This window comes from Neoarius graeffei, chromosome 17, assembly GCF_027579695.1.
Source record: "Neoarius graeffei isolate fNeoGra1 chromosome 17, fNeoGra1.pri, whole genome shotgun sequence".
Lineage (NCBI taxonomy): Eukaryota > Metazoa > Chordata > Actinopteri > Siluriformes > Ariidae > Neoarius > Neoarius graeffei.
Window position 1 is genome coordinate 46,616,039 of NC_083585.1, and position 19,905 is coordinate 46,635,943.

The following is a 19,905-nucleotide window of genomic DNA, read 5'->3' on the forward strand; positions in this document are numbered from 1 at the left end:
TTTTTGTTTTGAACTTCTGTTTGCAGTTGTTAGGTTCAACCCAGTTAGAAGGTCAACGTCTCGAGACCACCGCCCTCGTGCCACCCAGAGCTCTGGAGGTCAGTCGCAAAGAAAGACAGGAACCCCAATGTAGTTCACATCTTTATTCGCAAGTTCCCCAATTGGACAGGAATACAGAGGGTTATTATATGTGGATATTATCTGATGAAATGACATCACTGTTTGATATCTATGTGTGTATGTTCTTATGGGGGTGTGTGAGTGAGTGACATCATTTTGATATCTGTGTCTATTGTGTGTGTGTGTATATGAGCAGGTCTTAATTACTTCATTGTTCAGACATCTTAAAGGTCATTGCTTACGTACATACGGAATTTTTCAACAAAGATATGTTCTAAGTAAATAAGAACAAACCTAAACAGAGACAGTCATACGAAAAACATCTCATCTCATCTCATTATCTCTAGCCGCTTTATCCTTCTACAGGGTCACAGGCAAGCTGGAGCCTATCCCAGCTGACTACGGGTGAAAGGCGGGGTACACCCTGGACAAGTCACCAGGTCATCACAGGGCTGACACATAGACACAGACAACCATTCACACTCACATTCACACCTACGGTCAATTTAGAGTCACCAGTTAACCTAACCTGCATGTCTTTGGACTGTGGGGGAAACCGGAGCACCCGGAGGAAACCCACACGGACACGGGGAGAACATGCAAACTCCGCACAGAAAGGCCCTCGCCGGCCCCGGGGCTCGAACCCAGGACCTTCTTGCTGTGAGGCGACAGCGCTAACCACTACACCACCGTGCCGCCCCGAAAAACATCTCATATCAAAATAAACAAAATGTTCCCAAACAATGTCCAGCTGAGACAGAAGGTCATTTTAACTGAACCGAAGTTAATCCTTAATTTTGTCACCATTTTAATAAATTACTGCCTTCTTGGTCAAGAATAATACTTATATAAACCATAAACCTAACAGCAGTATTTTGCCCTTTTAAAAATACATATATATATATATATATATATATATATATATATATATATATATATATATATATATATATATATATATATACAATAATCAACCATGACATAAAACCACTGGCAGGTGAAGTGCCATCCATCAAGGGATGGGATATATTATGCAGCAAGAGAACAGTCAGTTCTTGAAGTTGATGTGCTGGAAGCAGGAAAAATGGGCAAGCGTAAGGATCTAATACCCCTTTTCCACCAAATCAGTTCCAGGGCTGGTTCGGAGCCAGTGCTCGTGCTGGTTCACAACTCGTTCAACTTGCGAGCCAGCTGAGAACCAGTTTGCTTTTCCATAGCTCGCGGTGCTAAGCGGAGCCACGTCATTACGTCGCTGTATACGTCAGTTACGTCGCTGTATACGTCAGTTACGTCGCTGTATACGTCAGTTACGTCGCTGTATACGTCAGTTACGGCGCTACGTTTGCATAAACCTTGGCGGAATATCAAAGCAAAAACAACACGGAAGAAGCAGCAGCGGCAACAACAACAATAATAATAATGGATGACTTCGCATTTGTACAGCTGCTGCTTCTCGCCGCTTAAAAATGGCGATCTTTCGCGGTCTTGTTATTGTTGTTGGTCTTAACAACTCCACCCCCCCTGCTGACGTAAGCGGTTCTTTCCTCTGGCCCAGCAGAGAGTTGGTGCTAGCCTGGAACCGGTTTTTCTGGCCCCAGAGCCAGTTCTTTGTCAGTGGAAACAGAAAACCCGGTTCCAAACTAAGCACTGGCCCCGAACCAGCCCTGGAACTGCTTTGGTGGAAAAGGGGCATCTGTGACTCTGACAAGGGCCAAATTGTGATGGTGAGATGACTGGGTCTGAACATCTCCAAAATGGCACATCTTGTGGGGTGTTCCCGGTATGCAGTGGTTAGTACCTACCAAAAGTGGTCCAAGGAAGGACAACTGGTGAACCAGCGACAGGGCCATGGGTGTCAAAGGCTCATTGATTCACATGGGGCACGAAGGCTTGCCCATATGGTCCAGTCCTACAGAAGAGCTACTGTAGCACAAACTACTGAAAAAGTTAATACTGACACCTTTCTGTTTTAACCAGCATTAACTTTTTCAGCAGTTTGTGTTACAGTAGCTCTTCTATGGGATTGGACCATATGGGCAAGCCTTCGTGCACCATGTGAATCAATATATACACACAGTGTATATGGAATGGCACGTGGTTTTATAAATATAAGTAAATAAATAATGTCTTAGGCATCTTCTTATAGATTTTTTTGTTTATGACTTACTTCTACATTATCAAATCAGTACAAAACACTTTAGAATTCCAAACATTAGTTTTCCAGTACAAAATGAAATGTTACAGAAAAATGTTTCTAAGTCAGTCAAGAAAGCAGCATATTGCATCAGTGACCACTTTTCAGACTAAAAGCATAATGATGGATGCTGGGTTTTCTGCAAAAATAAGAAGCAAGTGTGACAGTAAAAGCCTCCAGAAGAACTGTGGCTGGTTCTGCAAGATGTCTGCTTAAATTTACAGCTCATTTCCTGATAAAACTGCACTAATTGTACTGGAGACTACTCATTTTTTCTTCAAGCAAAGGGTCGTCTCACACCAAATATTGATTTTGTTTAATTTCTTACTGTTTACTGCTCTTTATAGTATTTGTAATGTAAAAACATTTAATTTCATTATCTTTGAAGGCATCTTTGCTCTGCAGCATTTCTTTGCATGTACCTAAGATGTTGGTACAGTCCTGTATATTTAACAGTTATTCCACGACATCGAGTCGTACATGAGCTGATACGCGCCTCGCCAGCTGTAAGCCATGTACAACGAGATTGAGTGGAATAATGGTTTAATTCTGTCCACAGTCACTGGATAGGAGAAACAGCATTTTTATTTTTTACAAATTCGATAAATAAAAACTTTATACACAACATCCGACAAAATCATTTCCAATGAGAATGTAAAAAAACTGGTGAAATGATAGTAGCAATATGTGAAAAATGCTGTAATAATAATAATAATTCTTGAAAAATAAAAAAAAGATCTATTCTTACCATCAGATGCTTTCATTCCATATTTTGTTGCTTTTTTTGTATTTTTTGGGGTTTTGTTTTCGAGTAGAGTTTTTATTTCGTCCTCGGTTGGTTCAGCAACATGCTCCGCCATTTTATTTTTCTCTACTCACGGTATATGAGCTGATAACCTAGTAGTAGAGTAGCCAATCAGAGTGTGCGATTGCTCATATCCAGTGAATGTGGATGGAATAATATACAACCCCGATTCCAAAAAAGTTGGGACAAAGTACAAATTGTAAATAAAAACGGAATGCAATGATGTGGAAGTTTCAAAATTCCATATTTTATTCAGAATAGAACATAGATGACATATCAAATGTTTAAACTGAGAAAATGTATCATTTAAAGAGAAAAATTAGGTGATTTTAAATTTCATGACAACAACACATCTCAAAAAAGTTGGGACAAGGCCATGTTTACCACTGTGAGACATCCCCTTTTCTCTTTACAACAGTCTGTAAACGTCTGGGGACTGAGGAGACAAGTTGCTCAAGTTTAGGGATAGGAATGTTAACCCATTCTTGTCTAATGTAGGATTCTAGTTGCTCAACTGTCTTAGGTCTTTTTTGTCGTATCTTCCGTTTTATGATGCGCCAAATGTTTTCTATGGGTGAAAGATCTGGACTGCAGGCTGGCCAGTTCAGTACCCGGACCCTTCTTCTACGCAGCCATGATGCTGTAATTGATGCAGTATGTGGTTTGGCATTGTCATGTTGGAAAATGCAAGATCTTCCCTGAAAGAGACGTCGTCTGGATGGGAGCATATGTTGCTCTAGAACCTGGATATACCTTTCAGCATTGATGGTGTCTTTCCAGATGTGTAAGCTGCCCATGCCACACGCACTAATGCAACCCCATACCATCAGAGATGCAGGCTTCTGAACTGAGCGCTGATAACAACTTGGGTCGTCCTTCTCCTCTTTAGTCCAAATGACACGGTGTCCCTGATTTCCATAAAGAACTTCAAATTTTGGTTTGTCTGACCACAGAACAGTTTTCCACTTTGCCACAGTCCATTTTAAATGAGCCTTGGCCCAGAGAAGACGTCTGCGCTTCTGGATCATGTTTAGATACGGCTTCTTCTTTGAACTATAGAGTTTTAGCTGGCAATGGCGGATGGCACGGTGAATTGTGTTCACAGATAATTTTCTCTGGAAATATTCCTGAGCCCATTTTGTGATTTCCAATACAGAAGCATGCCTGTATGTGATGTAGTGCCATCTAAGGGCCCGAAGATCACGGGCACACAGTATGGTTTTCTGGCCTTGACCCTTACGCACAGAGATTCTTCCAGATTCTCTGAATCTTTTGATGATATTATGCACTGTAGATGATGATATGTTCAAACTCATTGCAATTTTACACTGTCGAACTCCTTTCTGATATTGCTCCACTATTTGTCGGTGCAGAATTAGGGGGATTGGTGATCCTCTTCCCATCTTTACTTCTGAGAGCCGCTGCCACTCCAAGATGCTCTTTTTATACCCAGTCATGTTAATGACCTATTGCCAGTTGACCTAATGAGTTGCAATTTGGTCCTCCAGCTGTTCCTTTTTTGTACCTTTAACTTTTCCAGCCTCTTATTGCCCCTGTCCCAACTTTTTTGAGATGTGTTGCTATCATGAAATTTCAAATGAGCCAATATTTGGCATGAAATTTCAAAATGTCTCACTTTCGACATTTGATATGTTGTCTATGTTCTATTGTGAATACAATATCAGTTTTTGAGTTTTGTAAATTATTGCATTCCGTTTTTATTTACAATTTGTACTTTGTCCCAACTTTTTTGGAATTGGGGTTGTACGGTATATATACAGAGCAGGTTCCAAAGGTCTGAGAGCACTAGTGAAAATGCTTCTATTTTATATTCCTTTCTAATTTAATCCAACAATTTTCAATGCAAATTATATTACTGATAATGACTCGAGTTAAAGATACTATCTTTACATGAATTTCCCTTTGTTGCCCTTTGTTTCATGCTTGTTTATTTCATAACTAACTTTTTAGTGTCTTTTGTAATTATCTAATGGATATCTGTAGTTAATAGGTTTTGATTTGTCTGTCGTGAAGAAGGTTGAATTGATAAAGTATGACTGATCTAGAAATATAAGTCCTCTGCTTCCTCGGACATTCTGCCTCACGAATCCGGGAGTGACAAGAGTGACGCACAGCTGTTCAGACATGTTTCTCAGTTTACTGAAGGACAAACAAGAGTATATATCCACATTGAAGAGTGTGGTGGAGTGATATGATTGGAAAATGTAATATCAGGTAGCAGAATTGACGGAGTGTGATAGGGTAACTTGAACGGTCATGGAAACTTACTGAGCGGGTAGTGTTATGAAAAACAGATAGCACATGTGACATATGCGGTGTGAGCAAAGATAACTTTAAAGTGCATATTCTGGACCAATTTTTTTATATGAAAGTATGTCCCTTTACACGCTCATCCAGAAGGGTAATTTTGCACAAGGCCATCTGTCTACAGCAGAAAAAAATAAAATAACAAAACGTGTCTGGTAAAATCCCAAGGGAGTCTGGAGCCAGATTCGTGACGTCACCTGCGGAAGCGCCAGCAGGCTGCGCGAGCTTTGTACGGTTTCAGTGCACAGCCTGTGTAGACCAAGCGCTCCCATTTCTCTCTCATTGTCCGGTCTTTTGGAAAACGATGAGTACTAATCCCATCATGATTGGTGTTGCTACACCCTCCTACGATACATCTGTTAACCATTTTAATAATTACATGATAGCGTTGAAGAAATTTGCAGAAAACCACCAGGTCGTTTTCTCATAAACAAACCAGCGCTGACGTAGGATTCAGAGGGAGGCGTCCCGCACGCGACGTCACGAAAATCAATGTTTGCCGGGAAATCCAAATGCCAAGTTTTTTCAGAGGCGGACCAATTCGCCTCAAATGGCTTGATTTCAACTGAATTTTTCTGGTATTGTGCAAGGTAAAAAAATTGCACAAAATGCAGAATGTTACAGATATTTGACCAAAGTTTAATATAAAATAGGAGAATTACATTGATCTTGCTCCTGAATTTACCTGTGATATGCACTTTACACTCTAAAAAATAAAGGTGCTTCAGTGGTTCTTCAAATCTCTGGATGGTTCCATGGAGAGTCAAAACTCTGTGATGAACCATTACATTATGCGAAAGGTTCTACACATTGGAAATGGTTCTTCAGAACCTGGCATTCTCTTACCATTTGCTGGTCAATGCACATAGGCTATGTTTACACAAATCTGTCTTCACTGCTCAAACAAATGGTTTAAATGGTTCTTTAAAGAACTGTTACATGAACGGTTCTTTGAAGCCCTGAAAAAGGTTCTTCTATGGCATCGCCCTGAAGAACCGGTACTGGCCCCATTATTTTTTAGAGTGTAAAGGATTTAGCTGAATCTAGCCTGAGGAGCTAAGATTAAGTCAGGTCAGAAAAACAACTTGCAAGGATACTAAACAAATATCTCTGTCATTCGTTAAATGAGATTACAAGTAGCAAGCCTCTGTGAAGGTTATTAGGCGTTCAAGTTATGTTTTAACATTAATTTGGCAAGTAAACTAGCACAAATGTTTCTTTTGACAGCATGCCCCCCCCCCCCCCCCAAAAAAAAAAAAAATCACTTTTCTACCTCCCATATAACAGAATCTATGTTTTTTCCCCCTATCCTTTTGACTTTTAGCTGGAGATCTGATCAAATCCACCGGTTCTGGTTTAAATTAAAAAAAAAATGGCTGAAAGTGAGAAATCTTACTATGAAGATCAGTTCAGCTGCTCAATGTGTCTGGATCTCCTAAAGGACCCAGTGACTATTCCCTGTGGACACAGTTTCTGCATGAGCTGTATTAATGACTTCTGGTCTGGGTTGGATCCGAATACTGCCTACAGCTGCCCTCAGTGCAGGGAGGCATTTTCTCCAAGACCTGCCCTGAAGAAGAGCACCCTTTTGGCTGAAGTGATGGAGAAAATGAAGAATGCTTCAGCTCCGGCTGCTACTTCTAATCAGAATACCTCAACGTGCATAAGATTGGAGTGTGACTTCTGCATAGGAGCCAAAAATACAGCTGACAAATTCTGCCTGCAGTGTTTAGCCTCTTACTGTGAGCTTCACCTCCAGCCTCACTACGAATCTCCTGTGTTCATGAAACACAAACTAGTCCCAGCATCTGCGCAGATGCAGAAGAACATCTGCCCACATCATGGCAAGCTGCTGGATATTTACTGTTGCGACGACCAACAGGTTATCTGTTACCTGTGCATGGTTGATGGTCATAAAGACCACAAATCATCATCTGTGGAAACTGAGAGAATCAAAAATCAGGTAAATTCTGCTTAACATGATGTCTGACAAAAATCTCATCTCATCTCATTATCTCTAGCCGCTTTATCCTTCTACAGGGTCGCAGGCAAGCTGGAGCCTATCCCAGCTAACTACGGGCGAAAGGCCGGGTACACCCTGGACAAGGTCTGACAAAAATGTTGGATATTATGTTACCAATCTCTAATAGGGATCCCAAGGACTACACATTTAAATTTTCAGAAATCTAACCAGTTTTCATTTTAACAGATAGTTTAGTTTCAGTTGTAGTCTTTTAAGTAAAATTATTATTATTATTATTATTATTATTATTATTATTATTATTATTATTATTAAGATTGTTTAAATAGAATACTGCATGGTTTTATAAATGTACAACCCTGATTCCAAAAAAGTTGGGACAAAGTACAAATTGTAAATAAAAATGGAATGCAATAATTTACAAATCTCAAAAACCTGATATTGTATTCACAATAGAACATAGACAACATATCAAATGTCGAAAGTGAGACATTTTGAAATTTCATGCCAAATATTGGCTCATTTGAAATTTCATGACAGCAACACATCTCAAAAAAGTTGGGACAGGGGCAATAAGAGGCTGGAAAAGTTAAAGGTACAAAAAAGGAACAGCTGGAGGACCAAATTGCAACTCATTAGGTCAATTGGCAATAGGTCATTAACATGACTGGGTATAAAAAGAGCATCTTGGAGTGGCAGCGGCTCTCAGAAGTAAAGATGGGAAGAGGATCACCAATCCGCCTAATTCTGCACCGACAAATAGTGGAGCAATATCAGAAAGGAGTTCGACAGTGTAAAATTGCAATGAGTTTGAACATATCATCATCTACAGTGCATAATATCATCAAAAGATTCAGAGAATCTGGAAGAATCTCTGTGCGTAAGGGTCAAGGCCGGAAAACCATACTGGGTGCCCGTGATCTTCGGGCCCTTAGACAGCACTGCATCACATACAGGCATGCTTCTGTATTGGAAATCACAAAATGGGCTCAGGAATATTTCCAGAGAACATTATCTGTGAACACAATTCACTGTGCCATCCGCCGTTGCCAGCTAAAACTCTATAGTTCAAAGAAGAAGCCGTATCTAAACATGATCCAGAAGCGCAGACATCTTCTCTGGGCCAAGGCTCATTTAAAATGGACTGTGGCAAAGTGGAAAACTGTTCTGTGGTCAGACGAATCAAAATTTGAAGTTCTTTATGAAAATCAGGGACGCCGTATCATTTGGACTAAAGAGGAGAAGGACGATCCAAGTTGTTATCAGCACTCAGTTCAGAAGCCTGCATCTCTGATGGTATGGGGTTGCATTAGTGCGTGTGGCATGGGCAGCTTACACATCTGGAAAGACACCATCAATGCTGAAAGGTATATCCAGGTTCTAGAGCAACATATGCTCCCATCCAGACGACGTCTCTTTCAGGGAAGACCTTGCATTTTCCAACATGACAATGCCAAACCACATCCTGCATCAATTACAGCATCATGGCTGCGTAGAAGAAGGGTCCGGGTACTGAACTGGCCAGCCTGCAGTCCAGATCTTTCACCCATAGAAAACATTTGACGCATCATAAAATGGAAGATACGACAAAAAAGACCTAAGACAGTTGAGCAACTAGAATCCTACATTAGACAAGAATGGGTTAACATTCCTATCCCTAAACTTGAGCAACTTGTCTCCTCAGTCCCCAGACGTTTACAGACTGTTGTAAAGAGAAAAGGGGATGTCTCACAGTGGTAAACATGGCCTTGTCCCAACTTTTTTGAGATGTGTTGTTGTCATGAAATTTAAAATCACCTAATTTTTCTCTTTAAATGATACATTTTCTCAGTTTAAACATTTGATATGTCATCTATGTTCTACTCTGAATAAAATACGGAATTTTGAAACTTCCACATCACTGCATTCCGTTTTTATTTACAATTTGTACTTTGTCCCAACTTTTTTGGAATCGGGGTTGTACATTGCCTTTATGCCGCTTTTCCACTACAAACGCGGCTGAGCCGTGCCGTGCCGAATCGAGCTGAGTCGAGCTGAGCGGGGCTGTTGGAGTTGCATTTCGACTACAACCGCGCTGAACCGTGCTGGCTGGAAGTGGGTGGACACATTGGGTGGAGTTAGCGAAAGTGGGTGGACGTCACGTGATGTCGTTAAGCAGCGCAAACAGTGACATCAGTGACAGTGGCGGAACAAGTCAGAGCCGGGCCGGGGGCGGGGCAAATGACCGGGCACTTTATTAAAGCTTATCATAACATCATTTTAGGCTACAAAATGTCCGCAACTGCGGTGTTTACCAATTTCAACACTACCGGGTGCAACTATGTTATTTAGTACATCAAGTCCTTCAAACGAACATGTAACTCAGAAACAAAAAACATTAGGATACTGTACATGGCTCATAATAAAACATCAATAGCCTATACTGCGCACATTATTTGAAGGGCATACGAATGAGCGCTCAGAGGTTGCAACGGTGACAGGAAGAGTCAGAAATAAAAGGAGGGCGGTGCAAACCTCACTGAATGCACTGTGTTTACCAATTTCAACACTACATTAGTTTGTACATTAAGTCCTTCAAACGAACATGTAACTCAGAAACAAAAAAACATTAGGCGACATACTGTACATGGCTCATAATAAAACATCAATAGCCTACTGCGCGCATTATTTGAAGGGCATACGACGAGCCTTGCGCTCCGCGAACTCGTCCACGATGCTCTGTATGTCACTGTACTAGGCTACAAAAACGAAGTCCTTCAAACGAACATGTAACTCAGAAACAAAAAACATTAGGATACTGTACATGGCTCATAATAAAACATCAATAGCCTACTGCGCGCATTATTTGAAGGGCATACGACGAGCCTTGCGCTCCGCGAACTCGTCCACGATGCTCTGTATGTCACTGATTCAGTGAGCTTTTAAGCGGTAGTCTCACGACCCGAATAGTAAACAATAAACATGGAGGACATGGAGTCGTTAGTGTTGCTGGTCTTGGTGCTGTGGCTTGTTGTCACCGACAACGCGGACAGATACTGGCAAGAGCGTATAGATGAGGCGAGGCGCATAAGGCTTCAGAAATTCTCGTAATTCGTAATTCTTCTCCTTCCGGGTTTGCGGTGTTTACAGATCCCAGCGCGCTCGCGGGGCGTGTGTGGGCATGTGAGGACACTCCTCCTCACCAATCAGTGCACAGGGGAGTGTCTGCTCACGCCCCCAACCTCACTCGGCACGGCTTGGCTCGCTTCAGCCCCACTCCAAAACGGTGCGAGTTTTAGGGGCTAAGCAGGGCTGAAACGAGCTGAGTCGTGCCGGTTTTTGGTAGTCGAAACGCGAGCCGTGTCGGGCTGAAGTGAGCTGAAGCGAGCTGAAGTGAGCTGAAAAAGGGTAGTGGAAAAGAGCCATTAGAGGCTGGCTTACTGAAGTCTTTTTCCTTATTTGCTCATTGTTGTTCTTCCCGTGGGTGGCACTGTGGTGCAGTGGTCTGCACTGTCGCCTCACAGCAAGAAGATTCTGAGCTTGAACTTGGTGGCCAACTGGGGCTTTTCTGTGTGTCCTAATCCATAGTCCAAAGGCATGTGGATTAGGTCAACTGGCTGCTCTAAATTACCCAGGATAGATCGGCGCCCTGCCCAGGGTGTACCCTGCCTCTTACCCAAAGTCAGCTGGGATTGGCTCCAGCTTTCCCCACAACCTTGACAGATATATATAATGGATGGATGGATGGTCTTCCTGTACAAATCTTTGCAACTAATCAAGCATGCACATGCCTTCAATCTTTTCAAGTCCCCCTATCTCACTCCACTGCTGCATTCCATGTACTGGCTTCATGAGCAGTGGCCATATTAGAATATCCTGACATCTAAAATCCAGCTAAAACTGGATGAGCTTTGTCCCACTTGGTAGCGTAAACAGCTTGGTACTGCTGCCAAGTGGTGGAATGAACTTCTGCAGGCAGTCCAAATAGCCTATTTGGTCTTAAAGCTGCATTAGCACTGAATGACATTGCTTCTTAGCTTGTTGGTATCTTTAGACTCAGACAATTTGCACTCACATAAGAATCAGCTTTTCAAGTTGACAACAAGCACTTCTGTAGACTGCACTACGATTACAATATTAAATCTCTTACGGATTGAGACAGGTGCATTAGAGCAGGGATAATGTCAAAAAGTGGATGTCGTTTATATATTCTTGTGGACTTACTTTTCCAGGATGCCTTGAAAAAGATAAATGTGGAGTGCCAGCAGATGATTACTCAAAGAGAAGAAAGCCTAATGGAGCTCACTAAGGCTATGACATCAATTAAGGTGCGTACTGGTTGTTGTCACATTGCTACAACTGCTTTTTAATGTTTTGTCAGCAGTATTCTATAGGAGTGTAAAGATAGACAGCTGGTTTCAGAAAAAAGTTGGATGGCACTCATGACTGTATTGTCTTGAAAATATAACCCCAATTCCAAAAAAAGGTGGGACACTCTGTAAAACATAAATAAAAACAGAATGCAATGATTTGCAAATCATGGAAACCCTATAATTCATTGAAAACAGTACAAAGACAACATATCAAATGTTGAAACAGATATTTTATTGCTTTTTGAGAAATATATACTCATTTTGAATTTGATGTCAGCAACACGTTTCAAAAAAGTTAGAACAGGGGCATGTTTACCACTGTGTTGCATCACTTTTACTTTTAACAACACTCTAAATGTTTGGGAACTGAGGAGACCAATTGCTGTAGTTTTGAAAGAGAAATGTTGTCCCATTCTTGCCTGATATACAATTTCAGTTGCTCAACAGTTCGGGGTCTCCTTTGTCATATTTTGCACTTCATAATGCACCAAATGTTTTAAATGGGAGACAGGTCTGGACTGCAAGCAGGCCAGTTTAGCACCTGGACTCTTTTACTACAGAAGCATGCAGTTTTAATATGTGCAGAAAGCGGTTTGGCATCGTCTTGGTGAAAGAAGGACCTTCCCTGGAAAAGATTTTGTCTGGATGGCAGCATATTGCTCTGAAACGTGTATATATCATTCAGCATTAATGATGCCTTCCCAGATGTACAGTGGTGCTTGAAAGTTTGTGAACCCTTTACAATTTTCTATATTTCTGCATAAATATGACCTAAAACAACATCAGATTTTCACACAAGTCCTAAAAGTAGATAAAGAGAACCCAATTAAACAAATGAGACAAAAATATTATACTAAGTCATTTATTTATTGAGGAAAATGATCAAATATTACATATCTGTGACTGGCAAAAGTATGTGAACCTCTAGGACTAGCAGCTAATTTGAAGGTGAAATTAAAGTCAGGTGTTTTCAATCAATGGGATGACAATCAGGTGCGAGTGGGCACCCTGTTTTATTTAAAGAACAGGGATCTATCAAAGTCCGATTTTCACAATACATGTTTGTGGAAGTGTATCAAGGCACAAACAAAGGAGATTTCTAAGGAGCTCAGAAAAAGCATTGTTGATGCTCATCAGGCTGGAAAAGGTTACAAAACCATCTCTAAAGAGTTTGGACTCCATCAATCCACAGTCAGACAGACTGTGTACAAATGGAGGTAATTCAAGACCATTGTTACCCTCCCCAGGAGTGGTTGACCAACAAAGATTATTCCAAGAGCAAGGCGTGTAATAGTCGGCAAGGTCACAAAGGACCCCAGGGTAACTTCTAAGCAACTGAAGGCCTCTCTCACATTGGCTAATGTTAATGTTCATGAGTCCACCATCAGGAGAAGACTGAACAACAATGTCAAGTCAAGTCAAGTCAAGTTTATTTGTATAGCGCTTTTAACAATAAACATTGTCGCAAAGCAGCTTTACAGAATTTGAACGACTTAAAACATGAGCTAATTTATCCCTAATCTATCCCCAATGAGCAAGCCTGTGGCGACAGTGGCAAGGAACAACTCCCTCAGGTGACATGAGGAAGAAACCTCGAGAGGAGCCAGACTCAAAAGGGAACCCATCCTCATTTGGGCAACGACAGACAGCATGACTATAATATTAACAGTTTTAACATGAGGTCAGTTTCGTTCATGTTGTAACTCTTCATTGATGGAAACTTGAGTGCAAAACTGTTCATGACAACTGCAGTCCTAAGTTAGCAAGTCAACTGTAGTCCTCAGCCATAAAAGCATTACTGTAAGAGTCCAGAGCGTCCTCCAGGTGTGACTGTCAACTGTCCTCATGGGGCCATCCTCCACAGGAGCGACATGACGAGACTCCAACCAGACACAGGGCACCAGGATGGATCAGGCAGGTCCGAGGAGCAGAAGAGGTCAGCATCTCGATCCCAGGACCGACATGTAACCCAGAGGGACAGATTTTTTTGGGGGGAGAGAGAAGGAGAGAAAACACAGGTTGTTAGGTATGCCCCAAAAATGACAAGTATTAAGTCTGTGTGGTAGGCTCACAGAGACGAGAGTCCTGACATCAGGCATAATACACAACAATGGCATGTTAATATGGTTAAAAAATATCATGACCTGCTCTGGCTGGATGCTTGATTGGGTGATGGGAGCACACTCCTCAGCAATGATGGGATGCAGATGGGACCCTTAGGGCTGGCCAAGACAATTCAGTTACATTTCACTGGGTCTGGGACATGCGACAGAATGTCTGATGGCCAATTCCCTGCAGGCTACGAGAGCCAGTCGAGGTCTCCACCCTCTTCACCAAAAGATTTCCTGTTGACTCCATGTAACTCAGAGGGACAGATTTGGGGGGGAGAGAGGGAGAGAAAACACAGGTTGTTAGGTATGCCCAATGTCACCTGAATAAGTAGGAACAGTATACATATTGCACTGAGTACAAGCAGGGACTCCGGCAACTAACTATGACAGCATAACTAAAAGGGGATGTTGTGCAATGGTGTGCATGGCAGGGTTGCAAGGAGAAAGCCACTGCTCTCCAAAAAGAACATTGTTGCTTGACTGCAGTTTGCTAAAGATCATGTGGACAAGCCAGAAGGCTATTGGAAAAATGTTTTGTGGACGGACGAGACCTAAATAGAACTTTTTTGGTGAAATGAGAAGCATTATGTTTGGAGAAAGAAAAACACTGCATTCCAGCATAAGAACCTTATCCCATCTGTGAAACATGGTGGTGGTAGTATCATGGTTTGGGCCTGTTTTGCTGCAATTGGGCCAGGACGGCTTGCCATCATTGATGAAACAATGAATTCTAAATTATGCCAGCGAATTCTAAAGGAAAATGTCAGGACATCTGTCCATGAACTGAATCTCAAGAGAAGGTGGGTCATGCAGCAAGACAACGACCCTAAGCACACAAGTCGTTCTACCAAAGAATGGTTAAAGAAGAATAAAGTTAATGTTTTGGAATGTCCAAGTCAAAGTCCTGACCTTAATCCAATCGAAATGTTGTGGAAGGACCTGAAGTGAGCAGTTCATGTGAGGAAACCCACCAACATCCCAGAGTTGAAGCTGTTCTGTACGGAGGAACGGGCTAAAATTCCTCCAAGCTGGTGTGCAGGACTGATCAACAGTTACCGGAAACGTTTAGTTGCAGTTATTGTTGCACAAGGGGGTCACACCAGATACTGAAAGCAAAGGTACACATACTTTTGCCACTCACAGATATGTAATATTGGCTCATTTTCCTCAATACATAAATGACAAAGTATAATATTTTTTGTCTCATTTGTTTAACTGGGTTCTCTTTATCTACTTTTAGGACTTGTGTGAAAATCTGTTGATGTTTTAGGTCATATTTATGCAGAAATATAGAAAATTCTAAAGAGTTCACAAACATTCAAGCACCACTGTACAATCTACCGATGTCATGTGCACTAATGCACCCTCATACCATCACAGATGCTGGCTTTTGAACTGTGCACTGATAACAAGCCGGATGGTCCCTCTCCCCTTTAGCCTGGAGGACGTGGTGTCCTTGATTTCTAAAAAGAATTTCTACTTTTGAGTCGTCAGACCTTGGGATAATTTTCTACTTCACCTCAGTCCATCATAAAAGAGCTGAGGCCCAGAGAAGGTGGCGGTGTTTCTGGATATTGTTTATATCTGGTTTTAACTTGGATTTGCGGATGCAGTAATAAACTGTTTTCACAAATGATGGTTTTCTGAAGTGTTCCTGAGCCCATGCAGTGATTTCCACTACAGACATGTGTCTGCTTTTAATGCAGTGTCACCTGAGGGCCTGAAGATCACAGGCATCCAATGTCAGTTTTCAGCCTTGTCTCTTGCATACAGAGATTTCTCCAGAGTCTCTGAATCTTTTAATGATATTATGTACCATAGATGATGTGATCCCCAAATTCTTTGCACTTTTACATTGAGTAATGTTATTCTTAAACGGTTGCACTGTTTGCCCATGCAGTCTTTCACAGAGCGGTGAACCCCTCCCCATCTTTACTTCTGAGAGACTCCGCCTCTCTGGGATGCTCTTTTTGTCCCCAATCATGTCACTGACCTGTTGCCAATTAACCAAGTTCATTTTTTTAGCATTACACAACTTTTTTCAGTCTTTTGCTGCTCATTTCCCAACTTTTGTGAAATGCGTTCAGAAAATTCAAATTCAAAATGAGCATATATTTTTTAAAAAAACAATGAAATTTCTCAGTTTCAACATCTGATATGTTGTCTTTGTACTATTTTCAATTAAATATAGGGTTTCCATGATTTGCAAATCTTCACATTGTGTTTTTATTTCCAATATGTTTTACACATTGTCCCAACTTGTTTGGAATTGGGGTTATATTATGCAGACCTTTAAACAAAACTCTCACACATCAGAATTTCAGATGCACACCCCTAGTAATATTAACACTGTGGCAGAAGGGGCATACGGAGGCTTTACCACTTTGTCCCTGTCCTGTCAGTGTTTTGCGCAGGCAGCCGAGGCGGACAGTGAGAGGATGTTTACTGAGCTGATGGACTCCATGAAGAGAAGATGCTCAGAGGTGAAAACACTGATCAAAGCTCAAGAGAAGGCCGAACTGATTCGAGTTGAAGAACTTCGCCAGCAGCTGAACTGTGACCTCACAGAGCTGAGGGCAAGATTTGTAGAAATACAACAGCTTTTATCTACAAACGATCACATCGATTTCATGAGGGTAACATACCGAACCGTTCGTCTAAACATGTAGCCTCTTGTCCAATTTCTCCATGAAACTTCTATAATCTTATTCTTTTTTGCTTTTTCTGTAGAAATACACTTCAGTCTATGCCCTGCCCATGTTTAAAGACTTGCCTTCCATAACCTGTGTGACTCTTGATACTTCTGGAAAAATCTCAATTTCAGCAGTCAAAGAACACATTGAGGATGTGTGTCAACAGGAAATAGCAAGGATATCAAAAGAAGGTTTGAAATAAAGAAGTATTTCAAGTGATAAACATTGGCATTGTTACATTGCCAGTCATCTTTTATTTTAAAAGTGAAAAGCATTTAAAGTGTCTACGATCACAATATATTTCACAAAAAGATTTGTGGTACATCAGATACCCGATAGATAATACATGCCTACAGTTGCCCCAAGACCTACTGTATTTGGACACTTAAAAGGATAGTTGGGGATTTTTGACATGAATCTGTATGGCATCCCCATCAATAGTGTCGTGCAAACACACTGACTTACCCCTGACAGCATCCTGTGAGTCCAGTTCTTGTCCAGTTTTGGTCCAGACGAAAGTAGTCCGGCAAGTTTGTTGGGGTCACGAAAGTAAAATGTTTTTCGTCTCAAAACAGTATGTGTTCAAAAGAGTGATATATTTGCATCACAAAACCATTGCCAAATAAAAAGTCAGACCTCGAAATCGCTTGGCACTATTTTCTCTCCCTTCTTATCACTGCGCGCTGCCGCCAGGTGACAGCCATGGCTGTTTCATTCATTGTTTACTAGTGATGGGAATTTCAGCTCTTTTGGCTCTTCTTACTATAAGGAGCCGGCTCTTTCGGAAGATTTTTTATAATTATTTCTCATGACTTGTACATTCACATCGAGTACACATATCAATGGAAATTAACACGAAGGGATTTACTAGACCAATTTATATCTGGAACTATTTTCAGCCACAGCACAGGCAAAGCACCGCTGCAGGCGCAAAGACACTGCGCAGCGCCTGAAAACGGGTGCGCAGCGCCTGAAAACCCGTTTTCAGGCGCTGCGCGGTGTCTTTGCGCCTTCCTTTTCCTACCTATTCCTTTAATTGCTGCAATTAACTAGTTAATTCTGATTCTATTTCTCCTCTCAGTTATAATCTGTCCTGCTTTTGAAAAGATCCTCTCTGGGGGGACAGATGCTGCCACTATACACACCCTCCGTGCCATCACGTGTGTAAGCCGTGGATAGAGTGCAGCCTTGGTCTCCCACCAGCTTAGTGGGTCTGCATTTCGCTGTCACCTGGCGGCAGCGCGCAGTGATGAGAAGGGAGAGAAAATAGTGCCAAGCGATTTCGAGGTCTGACTTTTTATTTGGCAACGGTTTTGTGATGCAAATATATCACTTTTTTGAACACATACTGTTTTGAGACAAAAAACGTTTTACTTTCGTGACCCCAACAAACTTGCCGGACTACTTTCGTCTGGACCAAAACTGGACAAGAACTGGACTCACAGGATGCTGTCAGGGGTAAGTCAGTGTGTTTGCACGACACTATTGATGGGGATGCCATACAGATTCATGTCAAAAATCCTGAACTATCCCTTTAAGCTGCACTTACAAATGTATGAATTTCACTGTACTGGAAAACAATATGGTGACTGAGTGGTATTTATTTGAAAGAAAGGTACCCCAAGCACACCTTTCAAACAAGACATTTACTGAAAAATAGTTTGCAATGTATAAATATCTAAAAATAATAGGCATACTGGACATGATTAGACAAAATAGTATTTGGACACTTAATAGGGGTGCCATTAAAGATCACAGTTAAAATGTGTAACACTTTCGTGGTTCATGGGAAAACGAGGAACCGAGAGACAGGCTTAAGACAACTTGGGGTGAGTTTATTACCACCTCCATCTTTGTTGGAGGAGGGTTATGTTTTCACCTCCGTTTGTTTGATTGTTCCCAGCGTAACTCAAAAACAGATTTGATGAAATTTAAGGAAAGGTGAGTCATGGACCAAAGAACAGTTGAATAGATTTTGATGCAAATCTGAATATGTGGCTTGGTGGAGGTATGCATTCTACCAAGTGCCCTTCTAGTTATTTTACTTTGAGCTTTTCACCTATCTTTAATGCTTCACACACATACCCCTTTTCCACCAAATCAGTTCCAGGGCTGGTTCGGGGCCAGTGCTGGTGCTGGTTCACAACTCGTTCAACTTGCGAGCCAGCTGAGAACCAGTTTGCTTTTCCATCGCTCGCGGTGCTAAGAGAAGACATGTCATTACGTCGCTGTATACGTCAGTTACATCGTTGTATACGTCATTACGTCACTGTATACATCAGTTACGTCGCTACGTTTGCATAAACCTTGGCGCGAATATCGAAGCAAAAACAACGCGGAAGAAGCAGCAGCAACAACAACAACAATAATAATAATAATGGATGACTTCGCGTTTGTACAGCTGCTGCTTCTTGTCGCTTAAAAATGGCGATCTTTCGTGGTCTTGTTATTGTTGTCGGTCTTAACAACTCCGCCCCCCCACTGACATAAGCGGTTCTTTCCTCTGGCCCAGCAGAGAGTTGGTGCTAGCCTGGAACCGGTTTTTCTGGCCCCAGAGCCAGTTCTTTGTCAGTAGAAACAGAAAACCCGGTTCCAAACTAAGCACTGGCCCCGAACCAGCCCTGGAACTGCTTTGGTGGAAAAGGGGCAACGCAGCACTGTGCTGGGTCTCACTCTGCTGACCATCTTCTCTCTGCAAACACACACAAAGAACAAACATAAATAAACTGCTGGTAGTCTGACACAGATGAGACTCCTCACATGTTACCTGCCATTTCAGCATGGCTCCTCTCCATCCACAGCTGATGCTCAAACCATGATCCCGCTGCCACATACCCCACTGTCTGACTCAGGCCAGGGAGCCATCTGGCCTGCAGCTGACTCTACCCCCTGGTGGGTGATGTAATCCGCCACCACGGTCTGCGCACCCAGCCTGTGGATGACCTCAAACTTAAATGGCTGAAATGCCAGATACCAATGAGTGATCGACACATTGGCATCCTTCATGCGCTAGAGTCATTGGAGTGGGGCATGATCGGAACACGGAAAGGGCATCTCATCAGGTAGTATCAGGCCCTGTCCACACGGCAACGGATTCAGGTGACTCCGATACAATTGCTTATCGTTTAGGCCTGGCGTCCACACGGCACCGGCGTTTTGGGTGCCCAAAACGCAATCTTTTTGAGAACGGGTTCCAGAGTGGAAAGATCTGGCAACGTTGCCGTTGTGAAGTCGTCTGGATGAGTAGAACGGATTTGTTTATGATGACGTCACAACCACATGACTGTCAGTGCTTCACGCCAGGTAGAAGTGTAACGAACT

General features: G+C 42.0%; 1 protein-coding gene across 2 annotated transcripts in view; it reads left to right on the forward strand.

Moving 5' to 3' along the window:
• The window catches only part of LOC132864303 (tripartite motif-containing protein 16-like), a 30,767-nt gene that overhangs the window by 5,244 nt on the left and 5,618 nt on the right, over positions 1-19,905 (forward strand). For both annotated transcript variants that reach the window (XM_060897672.1, XM_060897673.1), the window contains exons 3-7: positions 27-98; positions 6,772-7,410; positions 11,640-11,735; positions 16,294-16,527; positions 16,622-16,775. In XM_060897672.1, coding sequence (XP_060753655.1) covers positions 6,820-7,410; positions 11,640-11,735; positions 16,294-16,527; positions 16,622-16,775 — 1,075 coding nt within the window. In that variant the 5' untranslated portion in view covers positions 27-98; positions 6,772-6,819. The remainder of the gene's footprint in view (positions 1-26; positions 99-6,771; positions 7,411-11,639; positions 11,736-16,293; positions 16,528-16,621; positions 16,776-19,905) is intronic.